General features: G+C 46.2%; 2 protein-coding genes and 1 pseudogene across 2 annotated transcripts; 2 read left to right on the top strand and 1 right to left on the bottom strand.

Moving 5' to 3' along the window:
- The first annotated feature begins 1,085 nt into the window (after window positions 1-1,085).
- LOC100274482 (uncharacterized) lies at window positions 1,086-2,622 on the top strand. Its single transcript, NM_001148841.2, has 3 exons — window positions 1,086-1,383; window positions 1,496-1,824; window positions 1,918-2,622. Exons 1-3 carry the CDS (start codon window positions 1,299-1,301, stop codon window positions 2,221-2,223), a joined length of 720 nt encoding a protein of 239 aa, NP_001142313.1. The 5' UTR covers window positions 1,086-1,298; the 3' UTR covers window positions 2,224-2,622.
- Window positions 2,623-3,880: 1,258 nt separating this feature from the next.
- On the bottom strand, window positions 3,881-9,989 carry LOC100272295 (DeSI-like protein). The gene is given in 4 exon segments (NM_001146782.1): window positions 3,881-4,422; window positions 5,586-5,873; window positions 8,306-8,536; window positions 9,794-9,989. Coding segments are annotated over 3 exon segments (753 nt in total). The 5' UTR covers window positions 8,529-8,536; window positions 9,794-9,989; the 3' UTR covers window positions 3,881-4,180.
- Window positions 9,990-11,818: 1,829 nt separating this feature from the next.
- On the top strand, window positions 11,819-12,667 carry LOC103644499 (protein LURP-one-related 15-like; annotated as a pseudogene).
- The last annotated feature ends 4,224 nt before the right edge of the window (window positions 12,668-16,891 follow it).

Genomic DNA, 16,891 nt, shown 5'->3' on the forward strand with positions numbered 1-16,891 from the left:
TTCTAACAAAATTGAGCATTTGTTGGATATTTTTTTTTTGGAAATGGAAACATCGTTCCGGCCTTTTGCATTTGCATGCATACAGCCTTACAACTCAATTATTACATCATCCCTGCAGCAATTGTTGGATATACATATGTACGCACTAGTTATTGTAGCATGGATGCGATCTACTTGTTTATAGAAATACGAACCGAAAAGGGTCAACTGTGTGCCACCCCTATTTAAAAACGAAGGGAGTACTACAGCTTTTTAGCGTTTGAAAACGAGGAGCTAGCTGGACGGTTTATTTGTGGAGAAGTAGTTCCCCCCACGCGCGTGTTTGATTCGACCATCGCGGACTTGTCAAATTTACCCGGCTGGCTGGACGCTGGTGCTGGCAGGGCAGGCTTGCGGCACGAAATCAAACCCAGCACTCTCTCACACTCACGGCTGCCGCGACGAAAACCCACCGATGATGATGGATCCGAACACGTCTTCCACCGGCCGTGTGTCGCGCGTCCCTGTCGACAAAAGGCGGCACTGCGCTGTTAGATTAATCGCGAGATGGTGATGGAGCTAACTGGTTGGCAGGTCATGTAATAATCTCGCTGCTGTCGCTGCCTCGCTTTACCGATCACACAACCCCTCCCTTCTCGTTAATTTTCCGTTGTCCATAAACTACCAGCACAACAACGGGCAGCTAAGCTAAGCTTAGCACGCAAAGCTCCTCCCGGCCGGCGAGTGAGTGACACACCACACGCCTGCTTTCTCCAAAACCTATCCACTTCTCCTATATATGTGTGTCTATTATTAAGTGCATGGGATTCAGCCGTTTAGACAACACATAATCTTTGTTATCGTTGAACTATACAATAAAAAAATGTGGATTGTATCTTGTAGGTTGTCTTTTTAACTATATCAGTTGATTGCGTACAGTTATTTTTCCCCCCTCCCAAATTATCACCCCCAAGTCCCAACCAACCCAAGTAGGGGTACAGCAACAGCAACGCCCGCTCGCTCTCCCACTCTCCGGCCGGCCTATAAATCCCGGGGCCGGACTCCGAGCTCACAGACTAGGACACAGCTAACACTCCTGTATCCGAGCTACTACTCCTAGTCCTAGTACAGGCTACAGAGGCAGAGCGAGCAAAACTGCCTGTACATAGCAACCATCAACGACGACCGATCCAAGTAGTGAGCATTAGTGGATCTACTACGTACATATATAGAAGGAAACAGCTGCAGCTCTCTCTCTCGCTGTTTCCTGCGTGATCTGCTTGTGTAGCTACTAGCTAGCTAGCGGAGCGGAACCACCCATGGGCTGCGAGGAGGAAGAGAGGCTGCTGTTCCCGTCCTTCGTCTTTCCCGAGAGCTTCGCGGAGGCCGCCACCCCCGGCTCCGGTGAGTCCTTCATCTCTCTCTCTCTCTCTCTCTCTCTCTCTCTCTGGTACCATCAATATGTACCGAGTAATAATCCATGGCGCGCACCGCAATAATGTACATGTGCTACCAGGTGGTGAGCAGAAGAAGGCTCGGCAGCGTCGGAGGCGCAAGCCGCGGCCGGCGGAGGGCGGCGAGGGCGCGGACGAGCAGGCCAGGAAGCGGCGGCTGAGCGACGACCAGGCGCGGTTCCTGGAGCTCAGCTTCAGGAAGGAGCGCAAGCTGGAGACGCCCCGCAAGGTGCAGCTGGCCGCCGAGCTGGGCCTCGACGCCAAGCAGGTGGCCGTCTGGTTCCAGAACCGCCGCGCCCGCCACAAGAGCAAGCTCATGGAGGAGGAGTTCTCCAAGCTCCGCGCCGCGCACGACGCCGTCGTCCTCCACAACTGCCACCTCGAGACCGAGGTACGTACGTAACTGATCCGCGAACCTCGAGTGTCCTCGGCGTGGTATGGTAGTCACTGACGCTGAATTGGTCTCGTAATCCGTCCGTTGCAGCTGCTGAAGATGAAGGACAGGCTGGCGGAGGTGGAGGAGGAGAAGACGAAGCTCGTCGCGGCGGCGGCGGCGGCGGCCGGCGGCGCAGCGGGCGCAGGGAGCAGCAGCCCGAGCTCGTCGTCGTTCTCGACGGTGACGCACCACCCGGCCGCGGCGCTGCAGGTGGGGCAGTTCGGGGTGGAGCCGGAGGAGGCCGCCGACCTCGCCTACATGACCGAGTACGCCTACAACAGCTACATGAACATGATGGACCTCGCGCCCGCCTACTTCGGTGGAGTCGTCTACGACTACGACCACTTCAACTGATCCACGAGCATGCAGGAGGAGGAGGAGGGAAGCTACAAGACGAAGGAAGGATTGACTGGCCTATCAGCTAGGTACTATTTTCGTGTTAATGGATGGATGGACCGATTTGCAGGGCGCGCGTAGCAGTAGTAGCAATCAAGGTCACTAGTATAGTCTGTCAGTACGACGACGTCGATCAGTCAATGTCTCCTGACGATAATTATTAAGTCGATCTATTCAGTAGTAACTTGTTAAGCCATGTAGATTAGTAGCAGCTGGTAATCTTTGTAAATGTGTGTGGATTATCATGCAAGTGCGCGCTTATCATGATCGAACCAGTGGTCTCTGCGATGTAATATTGGGGGGAACGGGGGTTAATCGGAATCAGAAAATGCATGCTTGTAGATGCTTTATTTGGTGAATGTTCTCTTAGTACTTGGCCCATTTGAGTGGGCTTCATTTGAGTTCTGGGCTGTTTCACAAGTTAAATTCTCTTAGAACAACAAGTTGATCTTTTATATATATAATACCTGGACGACCACGATCCGTTCTCCTCTCTCCTGGTTCCTCCAATTTAAATTACAGCCAAAGCCTTTTTTTAACTGTAATGAAGTTCATAGAAAAATACACCAACGTTTACAATATAAAATTAGCCTCGTCCAGTACATTTATTTGAACTTATAGTTTATAGCGTTTTTTTTTCTCTCTCTCTAAAAACTTGGTTAAAAGCTATAAAGTTTTAAACTGATAGAGTAGATGTTATTGCTAATGTTCTTGTTTACAGACGCATGCTGCTATTTGGAACAGTAGATGCGCAAACGCTTTCAGACTCAAACGGCTACATGAGACTAGCACGTACGTCCAGCAAATTTTGAGACAAAAAAAGTCACCACATGCTTCTTGTTGTCCTGTGCGAAATATCCACATATATGTCCTTGTGTTGAGCATACACGAAAGATCAACCCGCTTACGACTCTGTGACTGTGATCGAGGCATCCTAACCGACTGCACTTAAACAACTGATGCGTTATCCACAGCTAATGATTGCATCAAAGCCATGCATCACTCCACGCCTTTTCTCTCCCTCCTTGGGAGATAAGTAAGCCTGGTAAAGATGGATGAGATGGCCTGATGAAAAGCGCGGCGGCCTCTCTCTTTCGCGGCTCCCGTCACAACCCGATGATGGATCAGTCCATCCGCTGCGTGACGGCGACCTTCGGGAACCGGGCTTCGCGCGCGCGGAGGAGCACGCACGTCTCTGTCTCTCCCTCGTACGCCGTCGCCCCGGTGCAGTGTCCCTCTGGCTCACGAGCGACAGGTGTGGGGATGGCTCAACTCATGGCACGGCGGAGACGAACTGAGCACCACCACTACTGCTTACTCCCTAGAGGCGCATTCTTATCCGGTGTGCTACCGCTCCCCTCCTGGAATTGTGCTACAGGATTGGAACAGGCATCAGAATTTTCGGCACCCATTTCGGTGCTACCGTCCAATCGGCTCTGGTCCCGCCGTCACAAAAGTTATGCACTTGCTGTATGATTGGTGAGGTACAAACACTGGAGAGAAAGAAAGAAAGAGGAAGAAAAATCAACCTGCAGATGGAGGAATTTCTTTTACAGTCCACAGATGTCACGAAAGAGCTGGGCGATGGTTCCAGGAGCTTTTGCTTTTTCCAACAGCTGAAAGAATAATGGATTAATATACAAATCCCTGAGTAGAGTACATAGGCGGCGGGTAGAACCGAGTGGCAATTCACCCTCCCAACAGATCTTGCGAGGCAGATCAGCAGCACACGTCGCTAGGGGTTTTTTACATGATACAACATCAGGCATCTGATTTTTACCGACCAAAAAACAAGTACCTGACAGAAAGCTACAGCGCAGCACAGCACAGCACTCGCCGTGCGGATCCAGATGTTGACACCGCAGGAATTAGCACGACGACTCGGAAGTTACGCAGGGGCGCGCCCCAGGGCAGGCTACCTATTTTTCGGAGACGCCGTGCTGCTTTTCCTCGACGAGCAACGGGGGAGGCCCCCTTTCACAGGAGATGGTGGGAAAGGAGATGACGACGGCAGCTGCCGGTGGCTCGAGATCGAAGAGAAGCAGCTGAATGGGTTCCTCAGACGCCTCTTCTCCGAGTCTTCGGATTGACTGTTTGGGTCATGGCCAACCGGAGAGATCTTAAGCGACTCCGGGAGAAGGCAGTTGCAAATGGCGCCTGCAAAGGAGAAGATGCACTTGATCATCGTAATAGGAACCAGGAAGTTCACATAAAAAGGCTACAACAAGAACTCCATGTTCATACACAACAGTCCTACTAAGTGAAGTACAAACGCAGCATGGCAGAAACTATATGGGCCTTATTTGTTTCAGCTTTTTTTTAGCTTCTGGCCACCAAAAGATACCGTGGACTATCAAACACTCAACTTTTTAACCCGCTTTTACAAGAATCAATTTAGTAAAAAAACATCCAAAATCAGCACAAACACATAATTGGCCGAGTTCTTGCAATAGTAAGAATTCGTCACTTTCTAGATCATGAACCCTATGTACACCTTCATCTTCTTCCGCTCACAATCCCTATGATACTTAGATTTCTCTCATAGCCAGATTATTAGAAAAGCTGGTCAGAAAAAAGCTGAACCAAACAGTCACGTAGTCAGAGCAGCCCCGATTCCCTTAGTTGGGCATGCTGTCGAAGTCAACAGCCCGCTGAAAACATATGGCAGAATTTTATACTGCTCTTCGTGGATGAAACTAGTCACTAGTAATATCTTGACTCTTTGCAGGTTAATGCCAGCCACACATCAAGTGCACAGTTACTGAGTTACACTGTGATATGGTCATAGTTTTCAAGGTGTCGCCTAGACGGTAAGACGAGCCAGAGAGGTAAGGCATCCTCCTCGCCTTGCTCTGGAACCTAAGGCGAGTGGGAGCTCCGGCACGGCAGAGGGGGAGAGGGAGGCGGCTGGTGCAGCTGGGAGAGAGGGAGAGGGCTGAGAGAGATGGCGTGAGTGGGTTTAACCTAATTTTAATATGCCAGCTGGGCTGATTTGGGCCGGCTAGGCTGTTCTTTTTATTTTCTTTATCCTTTTTCTCTTCGTTATTAATATTTTTTCCTAAACACTTTCTCAAATATCAATATTAAAAAGTAAAAAAGGGATCAATCACCTTACCGTCTTCAAAACTATGGATATTATGTGATGGAAAAGTACTTCATGTCTAGAAAGTAAAGTGGACACAATAATATACAGTGAAAAATGGTGGTAATGACCGTTAAAGCCGCGTAGTGCACTCTGACTATGCACAGGTACCACTTAAATCACTATCACCTTTACTATGTGGAATCAATGAGCTAGTACAAGCATTAGCATATGGTACCTATTCTGGCGAGCCGATTCACCCATTTGGGAATTTTGTTACCGGTCAACTTGTAGCACATATCCTTGCAGAAGTGGTTACAGTTCTTCGTGATAAGATGGTAAGTATCGCCGTTGTAGTTTACTGACTGCAGCTCCATGAACTGCCTAACTTGGATTGGATCCAAGCATGTTGTACCAAGAAATATTGATTTTCTGAATCTGAAACCAGGGCATTGGCGAGGTTCTACCTCAAAGACCCCACTGGTGGGAAAGTCATGTGCTCCGAATGCATATTCAACACCATGAACTGTAAATGGAAAAGAGAGGCAATCTTCTGAGCATTCAGTTGTGAAATCTTATTGTAGAGAAAAAAAATCTATAATATTTGCATAGGAACAACAGAACTTATGTGACATTTTTTTATTGTTAAGCAAAGAATTTAATGCCAATGCCACAATCATTTAATAACTGGGGCAACCAGCAAGATATTACACAAATCACCCTTTTAAAATATTCCAAAGCTAGCTGAAAAATTGCACCATTTAAATTCTGCTGAATCCATATGCTCCAAAAATCATGCCGTCGCATATAGTTCAGTCTTATTCGTTTCTGACAACCAACTACATACAAACATTGTAAACTTTATCAATGGAGAACAAAGTGAAAATGAACCTGGAGAAAGGTCTAGGGCTCTAGGCTAGTCCAAAAAAGACTACTATTGTTAAAAATGTCTGGCAAGATTAGACAGGACCTACCAACCCAGAAGGATAATTCAAATGCAACTTATTAACGGACAGTTTCTAGTGGCATTGAGTATTTAACAAACTTATAAATTACTTTTGTTCCCCCCATCCATAACTGATCAGCGAGCAATGCTACCCATCTCTGAGAGTACCATTCAGTTTACATGTTCTCCACATGGAATTCACCAAACTAGTGCACCATTCCTACTCCCTATTGAGCACCAAAAGTGGCGGACGGTCTGGCCTAGGGCTCGGACGGTCCGCGGCCCCGCGATCAGATCAATTCAGGTGATTATCCTTATCTCGTGTGTGGTTATCCATCTAATCACGTGGGAGTTGTTGGCTATCTCCTAAGAACAGGTCCAGACCTCTTCCCCTATAAATATAAAGGGGTACGACCGATTGAGAACCCCCAAACACATTCCAATCGAATCAATTATTTTTTATCATTCATGCCCTAGGAGTAGATGTAGTGTAGTTTTAGTTATAGCCTTCCGCATATCCACCTCCACCCCTATTCGACTCTACGTCGTCTAGATCCGTCCCCAAGACGACCCTAGGATCTTACCCCTCCCGGGGGGCAAGATCTAGTTGTCCACCCAAGACCTCTTCCTTAAATTTATCTTTTAATTCCTAGGCAACTCCACGTCGTCTGGGGACGCCCCGAGTGACCTGTCGACCCAGGGCGCCCTAAGATCTCTTCCCTCAGGGGGCGAGATCTAGGTTCCAGCGAGGAGGAAGACGACCCTGCGCCATCGCGGACCGTCCGGTGCGACACAGGGAAGGCGTCGCTCCTGCGTCCAAGTCGTGGACCGTCCGGCCCAGAGCCGCGAACCGTCCGCGCCGCGGCAGTGGGCATTGCCAGGCGGTACACCCGAATGATTGGCGCTGCCTAGATCAGCGCCAACACTCCCATATCCTTCCCTAGTTCCCTTCTTTCCTAGATCTAGCTAGCAGGACTAGGGAGGAGTACTAGAGATTTCATGGACACCTAAAATTTCTTAAATTACTACTTAAACCCTCTAAAACTGGATTTTGGATCTATAAAGTTGTCTAGCGTAAGGGAGGATGACGACTAGAGATTTGACAAGCAGGGAACCGAAAGAAAATTTCTTAATTCACTATTAGAACCCTATAAAATTGGATTCTGGATCTGTAAAGATCCATATTTTCAAGGTCCATGATATGGATTCATGGGTATTGATCTCATAAACAAGCTTTCTCAGATGCAAAAGGTGTTTGGTACACTGAAGCCTGACATAAAATGAACCCAACAACATCCAAGAAAAGCAATAATCTTCCAAGCCTAGTAGATACATTTTTTCTACAATATTTTATTTCCTATTGCAAAGGCAGCATAGCGCAGAGCCACAGAACCCACTGATATCGTCCATGTTCATATATGGTATAATGACACCTAGTGAATCTAATGATTTCAGCTAGACACATCAATGAGAACACCAAAAAATCTAAATATGTAGCTCATCTAGGCAAGGTGAAACAATGCATATCTTTGGCCCTATTTCGAAAGAAAGACTTTCACAGGAATCATACAGGAACTTAAAAAGAATCAGTTCAATTTCATATGGAAAACACAGGATTTGGGGAAAAAATCCCATGTTCCAAACAAGCCCTGATGGCCAGAACAGAACTTTTGGCAAGGAACAAACTTATATGCAGATGGGATTGTTAATGTAGCAAAAGGGTTGTTTTCTTAACACGCACACACACCACCACCACCACCACCACAACAACAAAGACAAAAACAATAACTTCATAGTCCATAGGATGAAATAGCAGATAGATCACAGTACTAGATAGAAATGTTGGCTAAAATGAATAATGAGATGGTTGTTTTACTTTAATACTAGTCCTACATTTTTTTCAAGGATAGAGGAGAAATTAGCTGAAAGTTGAAATAGCGAAAAAAATGAACCAGCATTAGCTTACGTGTTAACTGGAAAAAAGATAGATACATATGGCAGAGAAAAAGAACCTTCAATTCCTGAGTGAAATATGCCCAGGCCTGCCCAATATATATAACCGTTCATTGGCGTCAAATCATACACATTAAGATAAACTGGGGTATCATCTGGCGATTGACCAGCCGACTGAACCTTGGGGAACAAAAAGAAACGCATGGCAGATTTCCTGCTCAATCTGCTCAGTTGTAGAGGCACAAGGGACTTCCATTCAGGTCGTTTTGTCCTTAACTTCATGGCCCTCCCTTCACATAATCAAATGAGATATAAGCATACAAAGAATCTACCAAGAATCACAAGAAATTGGTACAATTAGATAAGATAGCTGCATAGTTGTTCTCTGAAATATTTTTCCATGGAAATAGTTTAAAGATTGTATTACACATAATAGCAATGAATTTGGTTGGATTTTGAATAGGCCAACGGTAAGGTATTGCAAAATAGAAGCATTCCAAAAATATATATCCTCATATAGATTTTATTGCAATCTTAGAACACATTTGCCTTGTACATAAGAAAAATAAAACAAACTAGAACATCGTGTTCTGTCCAAGTATTAGCTGGCTATGCATTAGCAAAAATTGAGAGCTCCAATGTAGGCATGTAGCAAATCCAGGAGCCTAGGAGTTCTCCCATTATCTTCCCAAAAAAGACAATGCAGTTCAGGGTGAACAATGGGCAGTAAAACTAACACAGGTAGGGCACACTACAGTTGTGGTTTCAAAATCTAGCACCCCGCAATTCAGTCTAACACAACGCATTGCTGAACGAGTACATAGACGAGCTTCAAGAAGCGCAAATGTCCCTATAGTTTGAACTTTGAACCCTCCTACTGGTAATGGTAACTACAGACTAAAATACAGTGGACAGATCAGATCTAATTCTAACTTGGACACCAACTGTCCACAGCCTATCTCCACCTATCTTCTGCTAAAGAAGGCATTTATTACATCTTTGTCGTGGGCAATGCAGTATGTTCACTCGGTCTAGCAAACAGCCAGGAGAAAAGATAGAGGGGGCATTCGGTTTTCAAGAAGGAAACAAGCTAGTCGGGTACCAGACTGCAATTGTAATCATGTACGGATGTACCACACGACTCCATTACCAGGTAGGAAAGCTTGCAGAGAACCGTAGGACATGTACACAGTACGGCACCACCCGAACATGACCAACTGCTTCAGTACAAGCAGGTGAACCGCACTTACTGCTAGGAAAGCAACGTTTGGCACCGCTAACGGACTGAACCCCCAGAAATAATTCCACGGCCGTACCGCTCGCTCCAGATGGGGAAGAAAGAGCACAGGCGATGTTGACACGAGAGACAGACAACGCCATAATTCCACCGCGCGGACCCAATCCACAGGACCAAGAACCGAGCAGCAGCCCGAGAATCAAAGAGTCCAAGGAAACGCATGAAAGCAGGGCGAGCGCAGATCCAAGCCAAGATCTTTGCCGCGTCGATGGCTTTTGCAAAGCAAGCAAGCAAGCAAGCAGCGGCTTACCGCGGGAACCGAGGAGGCTGGAGGCCGGGAGGCGAACGGGGCGGCAGCACAGTGCAGGCGGCTGCAGGACGGGGGAGCTGGAGAGGGGGAAAGAATCCGAGGAGGTGGGGGGTGGATTCCTGGAGCCTGGACCTGGAGGAGAGACGCAGGCAGGCAGGCAGGCAGTAGTAACTGATGGTGGGGTGGTGGACTGGTGGTGGCGTTGGCTGGCTTCGCGAGCAGGGGGGCGGTCTCGTGATGGCTGGGGAAAAGCACCGTGGAACAGTGGGGCCCACTGGCGGTGGGGTTGTTTTGTAATTTATCGCCTTGTCTTTTTTATTTTACCTCTTTCTCCCTCCTTTTTTTTTGAAAGCTCTGCGGCATTTTTTATTTTGAATTTATCGATAAGCAAGCGAGAGTGTGCACTGTGTTAGTGGCTAGCGAGAAAGGACTGGTCGGACCACATTGGTATGGAGAGCTGTGCTCGAGCAGGTTTCAGGGGGCAAAGTGCCAGAATCTCTTGACTCCAATCCAATCACCCCCTTGATTTTACTAGTACGTACTGTACTTGTTTGGACGAATTTCTTTTTTTCAAAAAATAAGAAATGTGTTCTTTTTCAAAAAAAAAAAAAAGAAATGTGAATCTTTAACTAGGTATATGACGATGGTGTTAGCGCGACAGAAACATTTTACCGCAAAACGACAGAAAAGTACATGTGTTGCAAAATTAAGAAAATAAAAAAAAGTGGTAGTACGTACTATAAGGATATGTTCTGTACCACCGCGGAAAAGTTTTTAGGATGTAGAAGCCGATTGGGCACCACGGAGCGCTGGTTGTCTCTTTATTATTACTATCTTTAAAAGCGGCGCGAAATGCCATTGCCATTTGGAACTCCGGCGGCTGTGGCTGCAGCGTTTTTTTGCCCCCTCTCATCAGGAAATTCATAGAAGCCATTTGGAATCTTTAGGCTAATCCGTGCCATGTGAATAATTGCATAGAGATGGCACGGAATCTTCGAAATTCACTAGTCGATTTTCTGTGGTCAAAATCTTAGTTCCGTGATGCCGTCCCACCGTGCAGTCAATTTTCTGCAGACTGATCTCAGTAAAACGATACTGCGAGTTCGTATAGGACATGATACGGGAACATGATTATTGAGAAGGGAAGCATCGGAAATCATCCTGTCCAGAAAAAGGCCAGACGCCAACAAATTTCCCATTACAAATGCCACCTAGTTTCGTTGACTGCATAGGAGCTATCATCGTCATAATTGGGAACCCAGGAACGTGGCCAGCACACCTGCCTACTCTCCAGTCCCGGACCCCGGAGCACAAGATCGAATTGGGTCGCCAGTCTCGGTAGGGTAGGCCACACCACACATGACATCCTCCCTCCTGTTTGTCCCAACTTTGCTCGGCATTTCTCTACTAAACAACCAACGACATGCCCCAATTATAATTGAGTTTACTTATATAAAAGGAAGTATATATGGATCCCCAATGGCCCGCAATCTCGGCTTAATCATGGGCCGTTTATTTCCGCGGACAGTGCCCAGCGACTCGCATGAATTGTAGCGTAATGGCGCAGGCCTGCACGGGTTTGCTGGTCCCTTTGTCCCGATCGGTTTCGAATCATGAGCAGGTGGCGTAACGGCGCGTTCACGTTCGTTTCAATTGGTATAGGAGTAAATCTCTACTGCTCCTTAAGATGCTATCGTAGACGTCCACAGTGGTGGGTGGTGCACGGTTCTACCACGCCTCCACGTGTCCGTGCCCCGCAATCTCGCATCGCATCAATGGAAGGTTGTGCCCGTGCGTTGCGCCACCTCCTCATCAGCCGCGATGCCTCCCCTGCCCCACGAATCTCGCCTGCCCCTGTCTCCGCGAATCTCGCCTCCCCCGTCCCCGCAAATCTCATCGTCGCCATTATCTCAACCCGTCCACCACCTCCTCTCCAACAGCAAGCGCCACCGCCGCCTCGCTGCGCGAGAGCGGGAGTAGAACCCGGCGCTAACGATGTACCTATCATCACTGTCGTGTCGGTCCATGGACCCCGCCGCCACCGTGCACAGCAAGTACCAGTACCGTCCCCGCGAGGTAGAGTTCAGTTGCAAGAGCACGCCCCCGCCCCTGCGACTCGCCCCCTCCCCCACCCATGGCGGCGGTGAAAGGCACCGACGAAGATTTGTTAGGGTTTGGGGTTTTTGCGGTTGATTGAATCCCGCTGCCGCTGTTCGTGCAGGAGGCCTTGAGCTCCCAGTGCTCCCCTCCTCAACCACCCCGGGTAAGTGGTTCCCCTCCGTGCTTCTGGAGGCCGCGTGCTCCTCAATTCAACTCGTTTCGCCCTATTCGGGTGGCGTTCTGGGGCGCTGCTTGGACGACGATGGGAACGCAGGCGGTAGAAGGTGTTCTGAGGCGACAGCTCCCCCCGGCGGGACCTCTTGTTCAGCGTCGTGAAGCCGTCCGTGATCCAGCTGCGGGGGCCCACCAAGGTCAGCGTCTTCCTCGCCAGCAACGACGCCGAGCAGGCCTGTGACTTTAGGATCACCGGAAGCTACCACGATGGCGCCTGCGCCGTCTCCCTCGGCGACTCCGACACCGTCATCACCAAGGCAAGTGCGCTCTCGGCTCTCCCTCCTACCCACCTATTCTTGGACTGACACATATTGTTGGTTCGGTTGGTGTTGCAGATCGACCGGCGGTTCAGCGTGGTGAACACGCTGCTGGGGAAGAACTCGTACAACGTCACCGTCAACCCAGGGATCGACTACGCCTTCATCGTCGCGCTCGTCGTCATCCTCGACGAGATGCATTACCAGCGATGACACGCACGCTTCAGTTTTGGTTCCAAGCCGCGCGCCTTCCCTTCTGTTGTTGCGTGGAATCAACGCTTGCCCGTTCTCAAATGTGCCCGTTCTACAGAAGTATGGTTTTACAAGTAATATAATTTTCCAAGTGTGGTGTGTTGAGTTGCAGACTGACCGGATGAACTGCTACCTTGTCTAAGCAATCTATAAGTTCTGTAAAAGACTCAGAGACTTTAGAGCGCACTTTGGTCTGTAGGCCATTTTGGCTTCTTTGACATTCTATGAAACCATCCTTTTTATTTGATGCCACGTGTCATACGTCATAATTAAATGTGCATACACAAATATACTGATTGTTTTAACTGACCTAGAGTTTATCTAAAAGACTCTGATAGGCTGAATGTATGAGTTGTTTCTTGCTATAAATATGGATTGGTAATGAATAGAGAAAATAGGTAGTGTCATCACTTACACAGTCAAATTTCTTGTAGGGAAGCATGTGATCTGTAGTGTTTAAAATTTGCTCATTAGTTCTCTAAAAGCTGAACAAGTTCCGTCACATTTGTTTTGGATTGCAGAATGAATACTTCTTCAGGTACAGGGATGACCGGAATGCAGCAGAAATTTTCAGAGCTAATGGTGATATAAATGGACTTAAATCACAGTGTAATAATCAGGTAAATTGCACAGTCTGTCTTCAATATGTCTGCAGTTAATATATCATTTAGGAGTAATGAGTTCTCAGCTAAAATGCAGTTAATATGCATGCCACTACTTTGTTAAAGCGAAGATGCATGCCACTTCTTCTAGAGCAAGTGAATGGGGTATGAGTTGGATGTTTTAAGTCTCTGTTTGATATGTTGACTCATGCTCAATGTTCTTTTTTAGAGAGCAATCAAGTGAAGAGTGGGTCGATGGATGCGGGCGGGTGGGGCGTGTGGAGGGGGAGGCTGCTGGAGCAGCGCCGAGGCAGGGGGAGCGGAGTCGAGGGACAGGGGCGTGGGCGCGGACCTAGGAGAGGCAGCGCGGGGATGAGGCAGAGCGTAGCCGCGGTATCGTGAGCGCCCACTCTAGGTACTTAATTAGTAGTAGGGATGAAAGAAGAAACTTTTGACCAAATTTAGAAAATAATTCTTTTGAGGCCCCAAAAGTTACACCTTGGCATTGGTTAGCAGCTTTATAAATATTTTGAGATTGATAACTACGATGGTTAATAGTGAAGTGTATTGGGGTCACAGTACTAAATTCAAGGAATGCTATTGAACAAAATTAACAAGTCGAGACTGAATTAGTTAATTATCTTGCCAAGCTTTTTTTCCTTTCTTTTTTTGTGTAAGTGCGTAAAGGTGTGTTACATGAACTCTGGGAAACTTGCCTTTTAATCTTCTCTTGCAAAAGAAATTGCTTCTTAGTTCAATTGATATAGTTACTGAAACTCATATTCTGTTAAGCAAATATCTTGTTATCTGAAGCATTCCCACAGAGCCATTCTATTCTTCAAGTTGATGACAAATATAATTTAAGTTTGTTTTGTCGTGCTATATACTTGTTCTATATATTCAGCTCATCCTTTGGGACATTTTGCTGCTAGGAAGAAGACTATTTACCCACCTCAAGGTTTACAAAGGGGGAGAACATCTGCACCAGGCTCAAAAACATGTCCTCCTCCCTATCAATGAAAACAGAATATAAAAACCGGCTAGAGAACCCCATGAATTGAAAAGGACGTAGTGACGCGTTGATGACAAATATAATTTAAGTTAGCTTCGCCATGCTATATACTTATTCTATATTATATTCTGCTCATCCTTTTGGGACATTTTGCAACTAGGAAGAAGATTATTATAGTTGGTCCATCGGATCAATTGTTGTAGATTTCATAATAACTTGTTTGACTAACGTGAAAAACTGGAATCTTCATTGTTTTTGAGCGGCCTCCTAGGTCTTCATGTGTTCCCCCAAGGTCCTGAGTCACGACGACACAAGGCATCACAAGGCTCAAGGTCAGAACCTCATAAAGAAGCTGAAAATTAAAAGAATCATCATCGGTTCAAGGTTAGAACTGAATCTAGACATCGAACATCCCATTCAGAAAAAAGAAGGAAGTGTCTCTTTAGATATGCTGCTCTATGTATAACCTGTACACAAATAGAACTATTGGCCTATTCTAGAATGAAAAACTAAACTAAGTTGTACAAGAACATGTTAAAGCAAGTTGTGGTTCACCAGTGCTGTTAGGTTTAGCTGGTACTCAATGGAAAACACATCTCCACCAGGTATACTAGAGATCTGCTATGTTAATTACCGATGATCTACTTTCATTAACCTTAGAACCATATTTGGAAATGACTTGGTGAATACAACTATTTAAATACACTATCTAAACTCAAACAATTGAAATTGTTGCAACCTGTAATCTGGTGATAACGATTTTTATATGGATAATTAGTACTTCATTGGTTCTTCATTTAATTGGAATTCAAACAAGGATTTTGGTAAATAATGAGTGTCAACTTTTGCTTTGCATTCTTCTGTATAGTACAACACACATTGTTTCTTACATTTGAAAGTTGTTGGTCTCATGTAGGACACGGTGGCGCCAAGGTTCCACCATGGAACAAATTTACTAGAAATTTTCATTTTACACCATATATTATTGTATATGTACTAGATTCATAGAATTTTGCACCACTAGATTTTTTAATCGTAGCTCTGCTCATGATCCCACTATTGCAAATAATGTCTGAATATTTGGTCAACTTGTAGGTTGTAAAGGACTTGAACCAAATATTTTTCTAACTAAAATTCTTTTGCTTAGATATGCGCCAACAACACAACTTTGGAGAGGCATACTTCATGTGATGGGTGGCAGCAAGGAGGATAGCCATGAACTTGGGCTCGAACCATGGAAGCACGTTTGTTGTCACTTTCCAAGTATATTTATTATAAAATTTTACTATACCATACCAAATCTTATAAATGTAGCAGCTTGAGACATAATAAATCTTGATTGAATTATTTAAATCAGTGGTTATCTTAACCTCAAGAATTATTTTTAAAAATTATGAACTTAATGCTAGATCAAATTTTGCATCATAGATATATTAGTGCATATATCTTTTTTGATGCCTTATTTGTCTAATATGTGGTTGATTGATAATATGATCTCTGTATTTTGGGGCCAAAGGAGCTCACTGGCGCTATTGATTTGATCAGCCACTACAAACTACAACCATTTTTGTTTGGTCCCAGAAAAAAGAATCTTTTGTTTTTTAGGCTAATTCTCAATTGTGTTGTAGTGTAGTAATAGCCTTTTACTTCTATAGCTAGGCAGCTGGTGAAAGTTCCCTTTGCTCGGGAACAGGATCTGGATGTCGCCTAGAGGGGGGGTGAATAGGCGAATAATAATTATCACTTTGAAAACTTAAATTCTTACTCTACTCGAAGACCAGATCGCAGTGGAATGAAAGACCCTTTGAGTAGGTTGCAGCGGAATAGAAGATCCTGTCTCAAAATGCCCTGCACTTAAAATATAACTTGAACCACAGATAAGTATTGAAGTGCAGATATAAAGAGTAGATAAGACAGAGGATCAACACACAACACAGAGCAGAGCACACAGACGCAGGAATTTATCCCGAGGTTCGGCCAAGCCTGATATGCTTGCCTAGTCCTCGTTGGAGTTAGCCACACCTGGGCTTGGAGTCTATTTCAACTCCTTCCTCCGTTTGCTCAGATCTGTCAGTATGACAAATAGAGCCTTCCACTATGTTGAGTTCGGTTACAACAACGCCGTGGCTGCTTACAGTCTTCTTGACAGCACTCCGGCAGAGTAACAATGCACTCAATACTTTGCTCTAGCTCTTTGCAGCACCTCTCCACTCTCTAAAGGCTTATAACTTTGCCTTCACACAAACTAGAGAGATATACACTAGAGTGAGAGAGAGAATCGATCCAAGTGATGTATACAATTGTTGGCTGCACTTGTGTACTTGTTGGAGGCGCCTAGGAGTCCCTTTTATAGACCCAAGGGGCCTAGGAGCCGTTGGAATTCATTTTGGAAGGCAATATTTGCTTTTTGTCGGGTGGCGCACCGGACAGTCCGGTGCACCACCGGACAGGTCCTGTAGCATGTCCGGTGCACGATCTCCTTCCAAAACAATCTCAGCTGACCGTTTGACCAACGTTCGACTTGGCTCACCGGACACTGTCCGGTGCACACCGGACAGTCCAGTGTGCCAACTATCCGTTGGCTCAGGCCACGCGTCGCCCGCTGATCACGCTGCCGACCGTTGGCGCAGTCGACCGTTGG

Source organism: Zea mays, chromosome 1, assembly GCF_902167145.1.
Source record: "Zea mays cultivar B73 chromosome 1, Zm-B73-REFERENCE-NAM-5.0, whole genome shotgun sequence".
NCBI classification, from domain to species: domain Eukaryota; kingdom Viridiplantae; phylum Streptophyta; class Magnoliopsida; order Poales; family Poaceae; genus Zea; species Zea mays.